Source organism: Musca autumnalis, unplaced genomic scaffold (assembly GCF_047663935.1).
Source record: "Musca autumnalis isolate F117 unplaced genomic scaffold, ASM4766393v1 scaffold_1, whole genome shotgun sequence".
Classification (NCBI taxonomy): domain Eukaryota; kingdom Metazoa; phylum Arthropoda; class Insecta; order Diptera; family Muscidae; genus Musca; species Musca autumnalis.
Window position 1 is genome coordinate 122,257,625 of NW_027411644.1, and position 16,147 is coordinate 122,273,771.

Genomic DNA, 16,147 nt, shown 5'->3' on the forward strand with positions numbered 1-16,147 from the left:
TTTATTTGCTTCAGAGGTCAGAAGACGATTCGCTTTGGTTTCAGAGATATAGCCCCGAATTTCTTTAATAGTCTCTTTAATAACCATGTTTAGATGGGGTCGTAAAATCCGAACTGGATCTGGCACAACAAAACCCAACTAGGGTTTCTTGTCGCTTGGGTCTGTACTTTCAAAAAATCCTCAGTTCGAATTGTTTGCAATCTTGCACAGTGTTATTCAATGTATTATTTAGCAAGTTCAAAAAATATTTACATTTTTTCATTCATAATTTTGGTTTTTAGTTTTTTTTTTTTTAAATAAACACATTTTTTAGCGTCTACCTCATAATATTCCCTGAAGATTACCAGATCGATTACCAGTTACTATCGAAAAAATCGATAACATTGCTTGAACGTTTTCGACCGAGTCTTGTCATGCCGTTTTTTATCGTGTCGAAAACTTATTCACGAGCAAATTCTCGATTGAATCGAATCACGTAATTAGGCCCCAGAGTTGGATTTTAATCGAAATTTGGCTTTCAGTTGCTATTTTGTATAGATTAATTTTTGAATAAATTTTAATTTTTTGTATTTATACCCTATACCACAATGTGGAAAAGGGTATTATAATTTTGTTTTGGTAAAAATTCATGTCACACTGCGAAATATTCGTCGGAGACCTCCAATGTGGTATACCAATCTTCATATCTCGACGAGAGAAAGCGATTTTGAGATGTGTGTCCGTCCGTCCCTCCGTCCGTCCGTCTGTCCATTATAAATTGTAAACACGCTCCAGGCCGCAATTATGGACCGATCGCCACGAAATTTTGTATGGAAGTCCGGTTCAGATCAGAATAGATCCCTATTCTTATTGGTGATGATCATGAAATATTTAGCGGGTGAAATGGACCAAAAACATAATATTTATCCAATTTTCTAGCGGCTCTGTAGGTCTCAATAATAGTCTGATCAACGCGTAATTTTAAATAAGGTAAGAGTATATCACAAAGGAGAAGCTTGCAATTTGAGATGGCGATCGGATAATATTTAGAGGGTTAAATGGACCAAAACTTTTGTGTGAAAATTGTGAAATTTTTTAATATACAGCTTATATCTTAATTCCTGGAAGTAACATTCCGGATAAGTGAGATATACTTGAAAGTGGAACGCTTGACCTTTCAATTGATGCCAATTTTGTTGATGTGCATGATCAGAAAACAGAGTTACAGCCTAATATATTCCGTTATTTGTTTGTAGTGTAACAATAAACTCGCCGGAAGTCGCAATTATACATCAATGGTCACGAAATTTTGCATCGGGTAAAAGTATAGGTCGGAAAAGATGCCTACAATTTTGAATGATGATCTGCTATTCTTTAGCGGGTGAAATGGACCATTACTTTTGTATGAAAAATATAAAAATTTTATTTTTGGTCGATATTTTAATTCCTTGAGGACATATATATTTCGCAAAGTAGCCTACATATGGAAAAAAACTACTGACCTTTTCTCTGATGTAAATTGCAATAAAGTGTTTGCTAGATAACGGGCCTACTGCCTAATATATAATGGGTTCTGTGTAGAGAACCACATTTTTATCCTATGCTACTTATTGTCTCTCCAAAAGTTTATGTAAGACCACGAAATATTCGTCCTAGACCCCTTATTTGGTATGCTGAAACTCATATCTCGACGAGATAAAGCGATTTAGCGATGTGTGTCCGTCCATTAAAAATTGTAAACAAGCTTAAGGCTGCAATTATGGACCGATTGCAACAAATTTTTTAAGGAGGTTGGGTTCGGGCCAGAATAGAAATGATTAGTTTTTGGTGATGATCGTGAAATGTTCAGGTGATGAAATGGACCAAAAACAGAATTTTAACCAATTTTGTAGCGGCTCTGTAGGTCAAAATAATAACCCGAAAAATTTTAAACAAAGTTTGAGTTTATGATGAAGAAGAAGCGTACAAACCAACGTGAAGATCAGATAATACTTAGCGGGTTAAATGGACTGAAACTTTTGTGTGAAATCGGTAAAAATTTCAATAACGCAGCGGTTATATAACGGAAGAAGTAGTACTACATAAGTGGGTTTGATTACATTTTACGTGAACTAAATTGTCCTTTCCTGCTACAAAAATGTCGTTGTCATGCTAGATAACTTTTTGGTTTTGGTCATAGGTATTATACATTACATCTCTGATATTTGATAATTAAATTTTCACAATCATTGAAAAGAAGTTCCGTGGAGAGCGATTGTCCAGGGTTAGTGGTATAGGGTATCCCATGGTCGGCTCCGTCCGACTATAGACTTTTCTTACTTGTTTTATTTTTTTTATTGGTGTTTGAAACAAATGAAAAACTCAAAACACAGAAATTTTGATACAAAATATCTCCTGCAACTGCTAGACCGAATTGGATCGTTTTAGATGAATCGGAAAGCTGATTGTCTTATCTGTCGAACAAAAAATTGAAAATATCTGTTTAAAAGTTACAGAGTTTTACCAGAAAAAAAACCGATTCTGAACCACTGTGCGACGAATATTTCGATGTGTTACACTACATTATTGTCAAGGGTATAATCACAAAGAAGTCCCTTTTATTAGTCGAGAAAAGAGGACATATTGCAGCCTTTCCAGTGGAAAAACTAATCTTTTAGCTGAAGGAAATTAATGCAAATGGATGGGTTCCGCGAGCTTTTTGTTTCATCTGGACCACTAACCATCCAGCCATCTTTAATATTCAAATTTCTTTTGAAATAAAAATGCGTTTTTAATTTTGTTTAGAATACATACAAATTAAGACTATTTTATTTGTTACAAATTACACAGTTCTGTATAATATAAGAATATGTATGTATTTGTATATCAGTAAATATATTTGTGTATATATGTATTTTTTATAAATAGTACAAATCATACGAATGTTTAATATTTTGTTTTTATTCAATGTAATAGTTAATAGTTTACACGGATATTTATGCATACTCATGCTCGCTCTTTTATACGTACAAATAATTAAAGCTAAATAATGTATCTAATATGGACAAAAATACAACGTTCCTCAACGCTCTCGGATAGGTTGATTACAAATGCAGTTCACACTGCAAATATTTACTTTTGCAAATTGCTAATGCTATAACTAGATCTACATACTCCTCTCATACGTTGAAAGTAAAAATATGCTAAAAATAAAAAGTTTTCGATGGAATCAAATTCAACAATTTCGCAACATCAAATATTATTCGAAATATGGATCGATCCTATGTTCAACCAACCATCAGATGCAGCATTTACAATTTAATCTCATTTCAATAACCTAATAAGGCACGTACGATTATATTCTCTACAATTTAATTTATTTCGCATTTCCAAAATCTGTTTGAATAGTCATAGTAGGCTAAGGGTTTGGTTACCCATTTAGATAAAAGGACGCCTAATTAAAGAGGTTTTGCATTAAGGCTACACCTGTGGATAACCCTCTATAGATAAAGGGACATTGACAATTCTATTGACCAGCATCGCTAAGCTATTGTTACCGTGTTCTAAGAATTGGCTAGAAAGTAATTCCTAGCTTCGTTGCAATCGAACATTGGACAAAAACCTATACAATGGATATAATGATGTACATGTGTATGTATGTAGTATTATTTGTATATAAGTAAACTAAATTGTGAAAATCCTAACAAATGTTACGACTATCTTCAAGATAAACCTAGATAACAATAAGATTGGAAAATAAGAACTTAGGCGGATAAGTGGGTAGGGAGGTGTCTCAGGCATACACGCACATTGACTGGGGTACATGTTTTCTCTTTTCGAAAATCAACAACGAACTTTTGCTGCTAACTGGATTGTAACTTTCTTTAAAGTCTTTAGTATCGTTGGTTTCGATTTTTTGTTCGACGGTGTGATTTCCCTTCCCAAGAATGTTTAAAAAACCATTTACGAAAGATTTCGGGAGGACTTCTATCTTCTTGGTTTGCCAAAGCTGCTTGACGGTCCAGTGCCATAAATAGCAGAACCACCTCCATTGCCGTAAATTGCTCCATTACCGTTCATCATTGCCGCTTGTTTGCGTTGCAGGGTTGATGGTCCCATGGCTCGGGGGTCATCGTGACTGGGACCATCGTTCAAATCTAAACCGGCCACCATTTGGGCAATTTCTCGTTCCTTCTTCATGTCGGGTGGATTAAATTGGAGACTAGCTAATGAACCGTGACTACGGCTGCGATGTTCTTGGCGTATGGAATAGCTAAAAGCTCTTTCATTCAAGTGGCCTTTTCGTCGATAGATGCCAGTGCCGCCAGGTGATTCTGCCCCTGAGTTACCAGAATCGTCAAGTCCATTACCCATAGATGCAGCTAATTTTCGACTGGACACCGACAATGGTCTGGGTTCGCCGATTACAGACTGGGCCAGCACACTTTGTGGCGGTGGTGGAGGTACCGGTCCACCCATAGCCTGAGCATGATGATAAGCATACATAGGTGGAACAATTGGCATGCCCACGGGAATGCCAGTATTTTTCTTATCCTTCTTCTTCTTTTTTGTGCTAGTTGATGGTTGTAGGGTGGCGTACTGTTGAGGCATCATAACGGGTACTTGCATTGGCATACCCATATGTGGGGGCGGATGCTGCATCATTGGTGGTGGCGGCATACCAGGATGGTGTGGTGGGGGTCCTGGTGGAAATCCTCTATGACTAATTGTGTGATAATTTCTGCCCATCATCTGTGGTGGCGGTCCTGGTATCGGACCATATATCATATTACCACCTGGTCCTGGAATTGGCATACCAGGTCTTTGCATTGCTGCCGGATGTATTGGTTTTGGTCGTATCAGGGTGCCGGACAAACTTTGACTACTTGCTGATTTTGACGATTTTTTGTCTTTCTTCTTTTTGCTACTCTCCTCCTTCATGGGTGGTGGGGGAACTTCAATTGGATGACTCATTTGCCGCATACGTGCCGGTCTACCCAACGTTGAAGTATTGCCTGAGTACATATCGTATGGACTTTCCATAACAATGCTGTCCAATTGATCTTGTGAACCACTCCAAACTTTGTGATTTGCATCGCCGTTATATATAGAAGCGTCTCCGTCATCGATGGCGACATTTAAATCGGCACTACTGCCGTAAACTGAAAATAAAAGAAGAAGAAGATTGTGGTTATAAACGGGAGCTCAAATGGGTATTTCATTATATTGAAGGAACATAAACATAATATTATAATTTGTATTCTTAGATATCTGCTCAAAAGGTTCTTTAGTATTTTCATTTCTTTATTAGTATGTCAGCGACCGTGAAATGTACGTGAACGCTCTTGTAAAAACCACATAACCACTAAAACGCAGTAATTTAATATTTGCCCATCAATTAAAACCAATGATTATGGTAGACGTACATACATATGTATGTATATCTTTAACTAATTGTATCAGTTATACCGTAACTGAAATCCATTCGTAACTAATGACAACAACAATATCTGCTATAAAACAACAACAAAAATGTAGAAAACATTAAAAACACAGTTAACCTTGAGCGTGCTATCACCTTTCGATTAGCAATGAAAATTTACACCTGACTTCAAGACGATCAGCTGACTGGGCTGTTAGTCGGTTGAAGGGTCTATTACTCGGTTGCTTGAAATTTGTTTGCATTCGCAATGACCAAATAAATTGATCATCATATGACCGCAATTTTCATAGGTTTTGAAATTAACTGTTTAGATCGACATACACACATCTATGTACATATGTTTCCGATGATGTTTCTCCACATCATCACAATTTGTCAATCAATTTAATTCGACCGAAAATTCGTTACACGAATTTCCGTTTTTAAAGAATTCAATTAATATGTTGCTATTAAATTGAATACTATTATTGACCCAAATACTAGAGAGCTTCAAGGTGTTCGTTTTCATACATATTGAGTATATATGTATGTACATATATGCACTATTGCAATATCACCTATTAAAATTGAATTTCAGTTTCAAAATATTATATTCCCTATTCAAAGCGTCCGGCTGGCGAAAATGAAAATTGGGCACCATATAGAAAATAGTGTAAGCAAAATCAAAGAAAAATTTCTAAAATTACACACAAAATAGTTATGAAAATGTAATTTTCCAAATTATAAAAATGATCATGCACATTTTTGCATCACCGGAACTCCTTTTAAAGAGCTTTACATTTTTTTCTTTTTAATACATTAAATTATAAATGACCTCGAGAATAAAACGCTGACCGGGACTAAGGGGTGCTGCTACAATAATAGTGGACAATGCCAAGCTACAATTATACTGCTTTACTTTATCCATGAAAACTGTTCGACCTTATATGGTTGCAGCACGTACCAGTACGACACAAGAGGGGTTAACCCAGTTTGGCACCTCATCACAGTCGTCGTTGTCATGTGTTAATATCTTTTGAGCAATTATTGCATTAGGCACAATCGTCGGAAATGGAGGTGAAGTGAATAACATTTTCATTGTTTCCTCGGTAGTTGTAAAGACAAGACCCCTGCTAACGGTACATCTAAAAGTCATCTAAGCGTTTGATGATGGCTCTTTCGGCACCTCTCTTCTTTCCAATGAAATGCCGATAAAGTTTGTGCTTCGACTTTGTGTTTTAAGGTGTGTTTGTGTGTGTGTGTATGTGTATGTATGGGTATTTAAACTAGGCTTTGTATTTGGGTGACATTATCGCGTTTTTACTCTGTTACCATACCCCACTTTTTCATTTCAGACCATTCATTGTACATTGTATGTAGGTATGTGCATTTTAACATACATACAAACATTACAAATGTTGTGTTGACATGTAAACGAACATAATGTATGTATGTTATGTATATGTATGTTACTTGTCTGCAGCAAATGAGATCGGCTTTTTTGTTTAGATACTAGATATTTGTCATTACTTCGAGGGCAGTTCGGAAACTTCTTAGCCTAGCACAATAAGCGCGGTATAAACAGAAAAAAGTTAAGTGTTTTGGAAACTTCCATCTTTGTTATGAACACATGTTAAATTTTGTTTCGATCTGGCAACTCCTTCATATAGAAACAGGTGTTCAAGAAAGACGCATCCGCAATTTTTTTACAATGGAAAAATTAGAAATGCGTGCTGTCATTAAATATTTACATAAAAAAGGTTTATCGGGACAAGAAATTCATAATGATATGGTGAATGTTTTAGGTGAAAGTGCTCCTTCATATGCAACAGTAAAAAATTGGGTTGCTGAATTTAAACGTGGTCTTACAAGCATTGAGGATGAACCACGTAGTGGACGTCCAAAAACAGCAACAACAACAGAAATTGTAGCCAAAGTGCATGTTATGGTATTAAATGATCGACGAATAAAAGTGCGTGAAATTGCTAATATCATGGGCATCTCAAATGATCGAGTGCATTTAATTTTGCATGAAGAACTACAGACGAAAAAGCTTTCTGCAAGATGGGTGCCGCATTTGTTAACAGTCTATCAAAAACGCATAAGAATGAACATTTCTCAAGCTTGTTTGGATCGTTTTAAGCGAAATAAAATGGATTTTAAGCGTCGTTTCATAACTGTTGATGAGACATGGATCCACCACTATACTCCAGAGACAAAAGAACAATCCAAACAATAGACTGAAGCTGAAGGAAGTGCCCCAAAGAAGGCAAAAACAATACAATGGGCTGGTAAGGTTATGGCTACGGTTTTTTGGGACTTCAAAGGTATTTAATTGATTGACTATCTGCAAAAGGGTAAAACAATAAATTCAGAGTACTATCGCAACCTTTTGGATCAATTAAATGTACAAATTCGAGAAAAACGTCCTGGCTTACAACACAAAAAAATAATTTTTCATCAAGACAACGCACCAGCGCACAAGAGTGTTTTAACAATGGCTAAAATCAACGAATTAAAGTACGAGTTGCTTGACCACCCACCTTATTCTCCTGATTTAGCTCCCAGGGAATTTTTATTGTTCCCAAATCTAAAAAATATCCTTGCTGGCAAGCGTTTTACCTCAAATGAAGATGCAATTACAGTTGTAAACCACTATTTTGAAGACCTTGAGGAAAACTATTTTAATCAAGGGATAGAATTGCTAGAAAAGCGTTGTACTAAGTGTATTGAAGTTTCAGGAGATTATATTGAAAAATAAAAATGTTTTTGAAAAACTAACTATTCTCTTTCATTGATAGGCTAAGAAGTTTCCGAACCGCCCTCGTACTATACCTCGGTCATGAGCAATATGCTCGCATTTTGGTTAAAAGTATAATGACCTCAAGCCTGCAAACATTTTTCTTATAGCTTTATATAACGTATGTCATTATTGTAACAAAATAATGGACACACTTCAATATTTTTGGATATTGTTTAATCACACAATTCTACAGAATTCTTTGTTAGCATATTGAGGTTGAAAGGAAGTATTTCATCGAGTCTGGGTACGCAATTTCAAAGTTCTTTTTGAAGCACTACTGTAGGTATCCAATAGTAGCGAAGACGGCGAAGATACCACAGATCCAATACCAGAAGATGGTATTGAATGTATACCGCGTAACCAAGATGAGGTAAAGACAGCAATAAACCGGCTGAAGAATTAAGAGGCAGCAGGAGCTGATAAGGTGTATTCATTAGCCAGTTAGCAGCATTTGGCAGGAAGCTCGAGTACCCGATGATTAGAACCTGAACATTCTGTGCCCTCTCCACAAGAAAGGAGATAAGACTGTATGCTCTAACTATAGGGCAAAGTCTTCTCCCTATTGCCTAAAGCCTATTGACCCAAAGTCGAAAGGGAATCTGCTAAAGTTGGTCTGGCGGTAAACGGCGAGAAGACCAAGCTCGGACCAACTGTTGACGTGGGTTCCTATAATTTTGAGGTAGTAAAAAACTTCGTCTACCTCGGCACCACATTAAACACAACAAACAACATCAGTTGTGAAATAAAAGAGTATTGTATTGGTCAACGGATGCTACTTTGGCTTAAGTAAGCAGTTTAAAAAGAAAGCCACATCTTGTCAAACAAAAAGTATGAACCACGAACTGTATCTGCTATACAACGACTTCAGTAAAGATAAACGTATCGAGATGCAACGATTGCGTTGGCTAGGCCATATTATAAGAATGATCAATGATGAACCCGCTAAAAAGGCGTATAAATACGGGCCACATAGCGGTGCACACAGAATTGGCAGTCGAACGCTTCACGGAAAGCTAAGCGCCAAACAGAGAGAATTGAAGATCTTTTCTCAGTTCGGCTTATGGAACATATGTTCTGTAATGGGCCAGATAAGTAAGTAAGAAGAGTTACTTCTTTTGACAGAGTTTAAAACATCCTTAGTTAATTACTAATGTCATAACATTAATATGTATCTCATTACAGTCTACGAATAATAATGGATATGTTAAACTTTTTTGTAAAACGACATTTAGCTTAGTTTACCTTAACATTGAATAAAATACATACATATATATGTACATTAAAATGTCAAATGCCTAATAAAACTTGTTCATATCAAAGCAACGGTTAAATTATGTGACGCCGAAATCGATAGATATCACGTTTTATCACACCTCACCCCTTAGAGCAATAGTTTAACAAGTGACTGGGAATTCCAAACGTTCTTGATCATTTTTCATATTTATACTCATGATAAGCTGTCCGACAGCTTTGGTGGTGCTGAGCATACTAAGCAACGAAACAAGTTATATCATCAATAACTTTTAAAAAATAATAGCTGGCTTTGAAAACTCATCTCAATTTCTCCTGATAATCTTGAGACAAACAAATATATGAACAAATACAAAGCTGATTTTCTCAAAGAAAAATAAAATTTAATAAAATAAGTAATAAGTAAATAAAATAAACTAAGACAATAACAATGCAAAATAGATAGACGAATAAGAAGTATCTTATGGCGACTAAAACATTAATTAAAAAAAAAAATAAATATTCTTATTCAAATGTGAGAAAGTTTTTGTACATTGGATTTGCACGGGACAAAGTCCAAAGGGGGACAAAATTCACAGCGAAAAAATAAATACCCCAAAATGGTAAAAAATCTTCATTAAGGGCCCTTAAGTTGATAGTTCTCAATTGTAATAAAAGGTAGAATGACTGAATGCCAATTTTGTAGATCACCTTTCTGTCCAATATCTCAGAGACGAAGTAGGAGATTGTATATAGACCCAATAAAAGTGTGTTATCATTATTGACATTCTTTAAGTAAAAATAATCCATAAACGCTTATCACTAAGACATTGCCATTTCAATCGAATAATGTTATGCCCACATCCGCATGCCAACCCAGAAGAATCAATTGCTGCTTCCTTTATGAAATTTGAAGAAAATATTTTTTTTTTCATTTTTTCTACCACTAATTATAGAAACAAATAATTTATTTTTATAAACTTCAAAAATGAATGAATTTTAAATGCTTTCATTCTCCTCGATTTGCTATACAAAAGTAGACGGTGTATCTTTGTACAAATAATTGCGGGTCTTCAACATTAAAAAATTACATAAGACGAAAAACGGGGGAATAAAAAAAAACAAATAAATGGAAGCAGTACGCCAAAATGTGTTACTAAATGGTTCCTTCATGCTACGACTGGGTGTGCGCATGCGACCAATACCGAATGCAAGTTCAGACATCACCATTAATAGTAGGCATAGTGAAACTAAGAGATGTGTGCGTGCATAAAAATTTCCGTGTTATTTGTTGTTAACTGATGTGAGGAGTGGGCAAGGAAAACGAAAAATGAAATTAACGTTAACAGAAAAACTGTGAAGCTTGGTGTATAAATCATAACCAATATGTGGAATACAGGAAGCTAGGCTTGTTTCATGTTTAAATATTTACAAAAAAAATATGTGGTCTCCCTATTAGGGAAGTTCTGAAAGACAAAATAACATTTTAGCTGTTTCCAACTTCCACCCAATAGAAAAATATACATAATGCCTGAAATCTTTAGCTGACATGGCGTCTGCACATTGATGAAAATTTGCGTTGATGGTGAAGATCGACGTTGCACAGTAGTTCACAAATCGATTTTCAATTTTTGTAGTCATTGATATTAACGGCCTGTTCATGTATTTCGAAATGAAAATGTGTGCGCATGAAACACACCCAAACCAACTTTAGTTTTGGAAATATTATTTCCTTTGCATTTGCTTCAAACCAAAAACCAAATTTGAAAAACACGCTAAAATTTGGTAGTGTTTCTTACGCATTCATTTTCTTATCGACATACTTAAAAAGGCCCATAATTTCTATATGGGATTTGATAGTAAACATATTGAAGCTAAGGAAACCACAATGAAAAATGAATTCAAAATATTGGGAAGTGGAGTGCCCCACAAAGACGTCTATAGAAAGAAATAACTATTCCTCGGAAACTATAACAGATATTGTTTTTTAGATAGGTATATATAATTTTGTACGCGTTTCGTCCGTTTGATACTTTTTAAATTTATTGGAATTACATGGGTAAAACTGTGCGATTTTTCATACCGTTTCCGATTTTAATTATAGCTTTTTTACACAAATGAGCATTTTTTAATATATGAGTTTTTATATGAGTTTTATGAGAACTCAAGGATCGCACTGCGTGTAGTTATGAAAAAATATATGTTTCGTGTTAAATAAGTGGATATAAATGCAGGTCAAAGTGACCCTATTTGGATTTTTTTTGTTGTCTCAATATTGAACTTGTAAAACTATGATAATATCCAAAATAAAAAACGGATTATTTTTTTTTTAGTAATTTTAATGAAATGTATGTGAAACGTATTTAAGATGTTCAGTGTCACCAATGAAGTGTACGTACTTTAATAATTGATGTCCGTACTTGTTGATTTTTTCAAGGTCAAATTTTACAGTAAATGATGAAAATAGTTGTATGTAAGATCGAGTTGGGCTGTGTACCATATCATTTCATAAAAAGGGAAGAGATTTTTTTTACCAATCTCCATCGAAACATCCTGCACATATTTGCACTTTATGTTTTTATGTGACAGATATATACATATTTTCGTTGATTCAGAATGTCAGAATTTAGTATAGGGTAACTTCTTGGCGTTTAGGTAAACTTTAGAGTTTTGATGTATTCTAGGACCAATAGTAAAATTTTATGGCGAAAAATTTTCTAGAATATTTTGGTCTGATCCGACCACATTTTATAGGAGATTTTAAAGATTTTTTAAAATATTCCACGCATTCTTGTCAGTAAAGTTGCCAAGGACACCATATGCTTAAATACAAGGATTCCAAGTAATCTTAACTCAAATATTTCCAAAACTGTAGAAATGGTAGAAGCTTGCACCCCTATTTTAGTTTCTTGGTTTTTGGCAACATTAATACCGATATTTCCTTGGTATGTAATGCAAATAGATATTTCATTTCTTTGGTGACTTATAGTGAATTTTAGCGGAAAACATTTTTGAAGCCGTTCTTCTAAAAAGATGTTTTGTATTACAATTTTGCCAAAACTCACAATTGTAGAATATTTTGATGTGATACGATCACATTTTGTAGGAGAAGGGACCAATGACCATCTGAGGGTTAAGAAATATGAAAACTGAAACCAGCGACCCGAAAAACATAAGAACGCAAGGTTAGGTCAAAATCCATTCATTTTTTGAGTTTTGGCCAGATTTTTGGTAAAATTGGACACTGTGCTATGGTAAGGGGTATTGTTTTTGATGATTTGGATTCAGATTTGGATATAGTTCCCATATATATTTTCGCCCGATTTCACTTATTTGCTGAAATTTGAAATGTGTGGCTGAAGTTGGTCTATAAATAAATATGTCAAATATATCGAAATCGTTCCATTTTTAGATATAGCTCCCATATATATTTTCGGTCGATTTTACGTTTTTGCTGCACCAAATACGCTTTATGTGTCCTATTTCGGTAAAATTTGCAAGGTGTGACGGAATTTGGTCTAGAAATAAGTGTGCCAAGTTCTATCGAAATCGGTTCTGATTTAGATATAACTCCCATATATATTTTACATACTCACAGTGGTGTAGGGTATCATTAAGTCGGCCTCGCCCGACTTCGATCCTTTCCTTCTGGCTATAGTTTATTCGTTGGTGTTTTACCATTTTTACCTTGTCCTAATTTTCCACTGGCAGACATAATTAACACAGCGTGAACATGATGTATAAAGAAATGGCCCTAAATAATGGTTCATTTCGGGTCCCATATCTAAGGAAGTATTTTTTGTTATACGCTGTTAACATTTCAGACGCCATAATCCATCTTCGAAATGGATATAATTTTTGGAATCATTCCATTCGATAGTTATTTTTTCAAACAACCATTTTAGTCGTTCACCATATGATTTTTTTGAGCTTTTGTGTAATTTTTTCAGGAAGCATGTTGAACGAAAAAAATATATCTTCGTAATCAGAATCGCAATTATTACCTTCGATGAAAATTTAAAAACAATCTTCGAACAGCCCTTAAACACCCAGCAAAATGTTTGATGCCAAATATGCCATCCAATCATGGGTGCAAGTGATCTGGCATGTCATCTTTTTAGCATCTTCATCGATGAATTTTATATGAGCGTGGACTCCAAACGATGCTATTCATTTTTGGATCCAAAGCATGTCAATGCTTTGACATGTCATATTCACCAATGCTTTGGCATGTCATTTTCACCAACCCTTTGCAATGACATTATCATTACGACGAGAGTTTTAACAACGTTGGTTGTGATTTCGAGTCTTCGACAACATCAAGCCTATTGTAAATAATTAATCTTATATATTTCAAAAAATGTGTATAAATAAAAATACAAAATGTATCTCTTTTGGATCGATGTTATGTGTTCAAATGCTGATGAAAAGATCGGATCTTTCACGACTTCTTTTGCATGGTTTCAAATGCTTATGAAAAGATAGGATCTTTCACGATTTCCTTTGCATTGGTTCAAATACTAATGAAAAGATCGGGTCTTTCTCGACCTCATTTGAACCAATGCAAAAGATGCCATGAAATTACGTCATCGTATGGAACCCCTTCCTCCAAATTTTCCTGGGCAGAAGAACATAAGCTAAGTATCGAACTTTTGTGAGGGAGGTATCCAAAAGTTTTGTCCGATATACTCTTTTTGGAACTTGTTGCACGTTTGAGAGAAATATTATTCAGTAACTTTTATCGATTGAAAAGTTTTTAAACTTTTTGTTAAATAAACAATTAAAAAAGTTATTATAAAGATACTGATATACAAAGCTATAATATTTGCTCCTGCAAGATTTCTACATTCAATGCCGATTACTTGTTGTTCATATACTTGGAAGCACTATCTTGGCCATGAAACATATTGTGAAAACCACCCTCGAGCTATTTGCACTTAAGCCAAAAGTTTGACTTTTTATGAGGGATGAACCAAAAGATGTTGTCCGACATGGACCATTTTACATATTGACATGAGTTTGGACGAACATTTACGACGCACAAAGTTTCGGCCAAAGCGGACTAAGTAATTGTGTTCATCAGACATTTCATTTGGTGTCGGCAGGCTTTTTATTTTTTTTTTTTTTTTGGGCCATTATCTCAGGAAATATGGATTGCTCAACCAAGAAAATTTTATATATGAGTTGCCCGAAGGAGTGGATCGATTTAGTCCATATCCGAACCTTATCTGGAAGAAATATTACGAGCAACAAATATTGGATCAAAATAGTTGATCTGTTTCAGGCAATGCTAAAATTACCAAAATTTGCAATCTATTTTACAAAAATAAATAGAAGCATTGAATTAAGGTGATGTGATATAAAAATTCCAAAGATACTTTTTTTATTAATAACACTCAAACAAATAAAAGGCCGGCAAACTTATCCTGTCTCCATATGTTATGCTCTACAGATTCAGTAATGCTAATGTCAAATATTTGCAGCTGCACAATTTTTCATGTAACCCAATTTTACCACATTGTTGGTATAGCATTCAATTAACTCTGTTCACCTCCGTCATTTTTTTACCAAAACTCAGTTGTTCGCTGCAGTGGAGTGAAATACGCCATTAATGCATAGGAGGCCACTAAAGTGAATAAATTTAAAAATGAGGCAAACGTACTTCTTTGCACTATTAAAAATCACCTCAATATATTACAAATTGGATATTTTGTAAATACATGTAGGCGATGGAATATCTGTCTATACGTCGATCGATCCATCTGCTACTGGCCACTTGAATTTACATTTTCACATTTTACCACACATCACAAGAATACTAGTTATTCTGGCATTACTTCATCCTAAACAGATTTTATCAAAAACTTGCATAAGAAAAAAAATCGGAGCACACACATGTATGTAGATTAAAAAAAACTTGTTTGAAGACGACTGCACGAATATTTTGTTTTAAAAATCTCCAATGTTAGCTAACTATTCACATCCTCTAAGTTGCATTGATGCAATGTTAGCGAACTAGATAGATCATCATTGTTAGCGAGTATATTAATTCTAACTAGGTTGTATTGATGAGGAACAGTGAATAGAGGTATATTATAGGTGGAAATCATTTTCTGTAGTATGTATTATGTTTTTGTTAGGTAAGAATTATTTTTTTGGGGTGGGGTGGGCAGTGATATTAAGGAATTGACATTTTTCATAGTTTGCGCAGATTAAAAGGTTTACTAATAAATGGCCAAGGCTTTTTAGACCCGAAGTGTTATTCTGAACTCGTTAACTACAGAATTAACAACATTATCGATAAGTGGAATTTTCCATAATTTCAATTATTAATGCTTACGGATTGCGACACTGTTATCATTATACCCTCAGCCTTTAGGCTACGAAGCGTATATACCAGGGTTATGACTTGTTTACAAACCTCTTATCCCTGTATCATATGTTGATGAGCTTTTACCAAAGATTAGATAAAATCTTAATTATAAGGTGATTTTATGAATAAGCTCACACAAAAAAGCTTTTACTTTAAGCACATATATAAATACAGTCGAAATCGCTTATAACGTCGGTCAAGGGACCGGCCAAAATCGGACGCTATAAGCGATAGTCGTTATAAACGATATTTATAAAAGAGGTAATATAAAATTATGTATAGTGACATTTGGGTATAAATACGTTGTTTTATTAAGTAAATAAATAAAATCAATTCAATTTTTTACTTTTTCATTCTATAA

At 34.7% G+C, this 16,147-nt stretch overlaps 1 protein-coding gene across 2 annotated transcripts in view; it reads right to left on the reverse strand.

Annotated features, from left to right (window-relative positions):
- Positions 1–2,746: 2,746 nt before the first annotated feature.
- LOC141406471 (uncharacterized) overlaps positions 2,747–16,147 on the reverse strand; it is a 115,885-nt gene continuing 102,484 nt past the window's right edge. For both annotated transcript variants that reach the window (XM_073991965.1, XM_073991976.1), the window contains one exon: positions 2,747–5,120. In XM_073991965.1, coding sequence (XP_073848066.1) covers positions 3,946–5,120 — 1,175 coding nt within the window. In that variant the 3' untranslated portion in view covers positions 2,747–3,945. The remainder of the gene's footprint in view (positions 5,121–16,147) is intronic.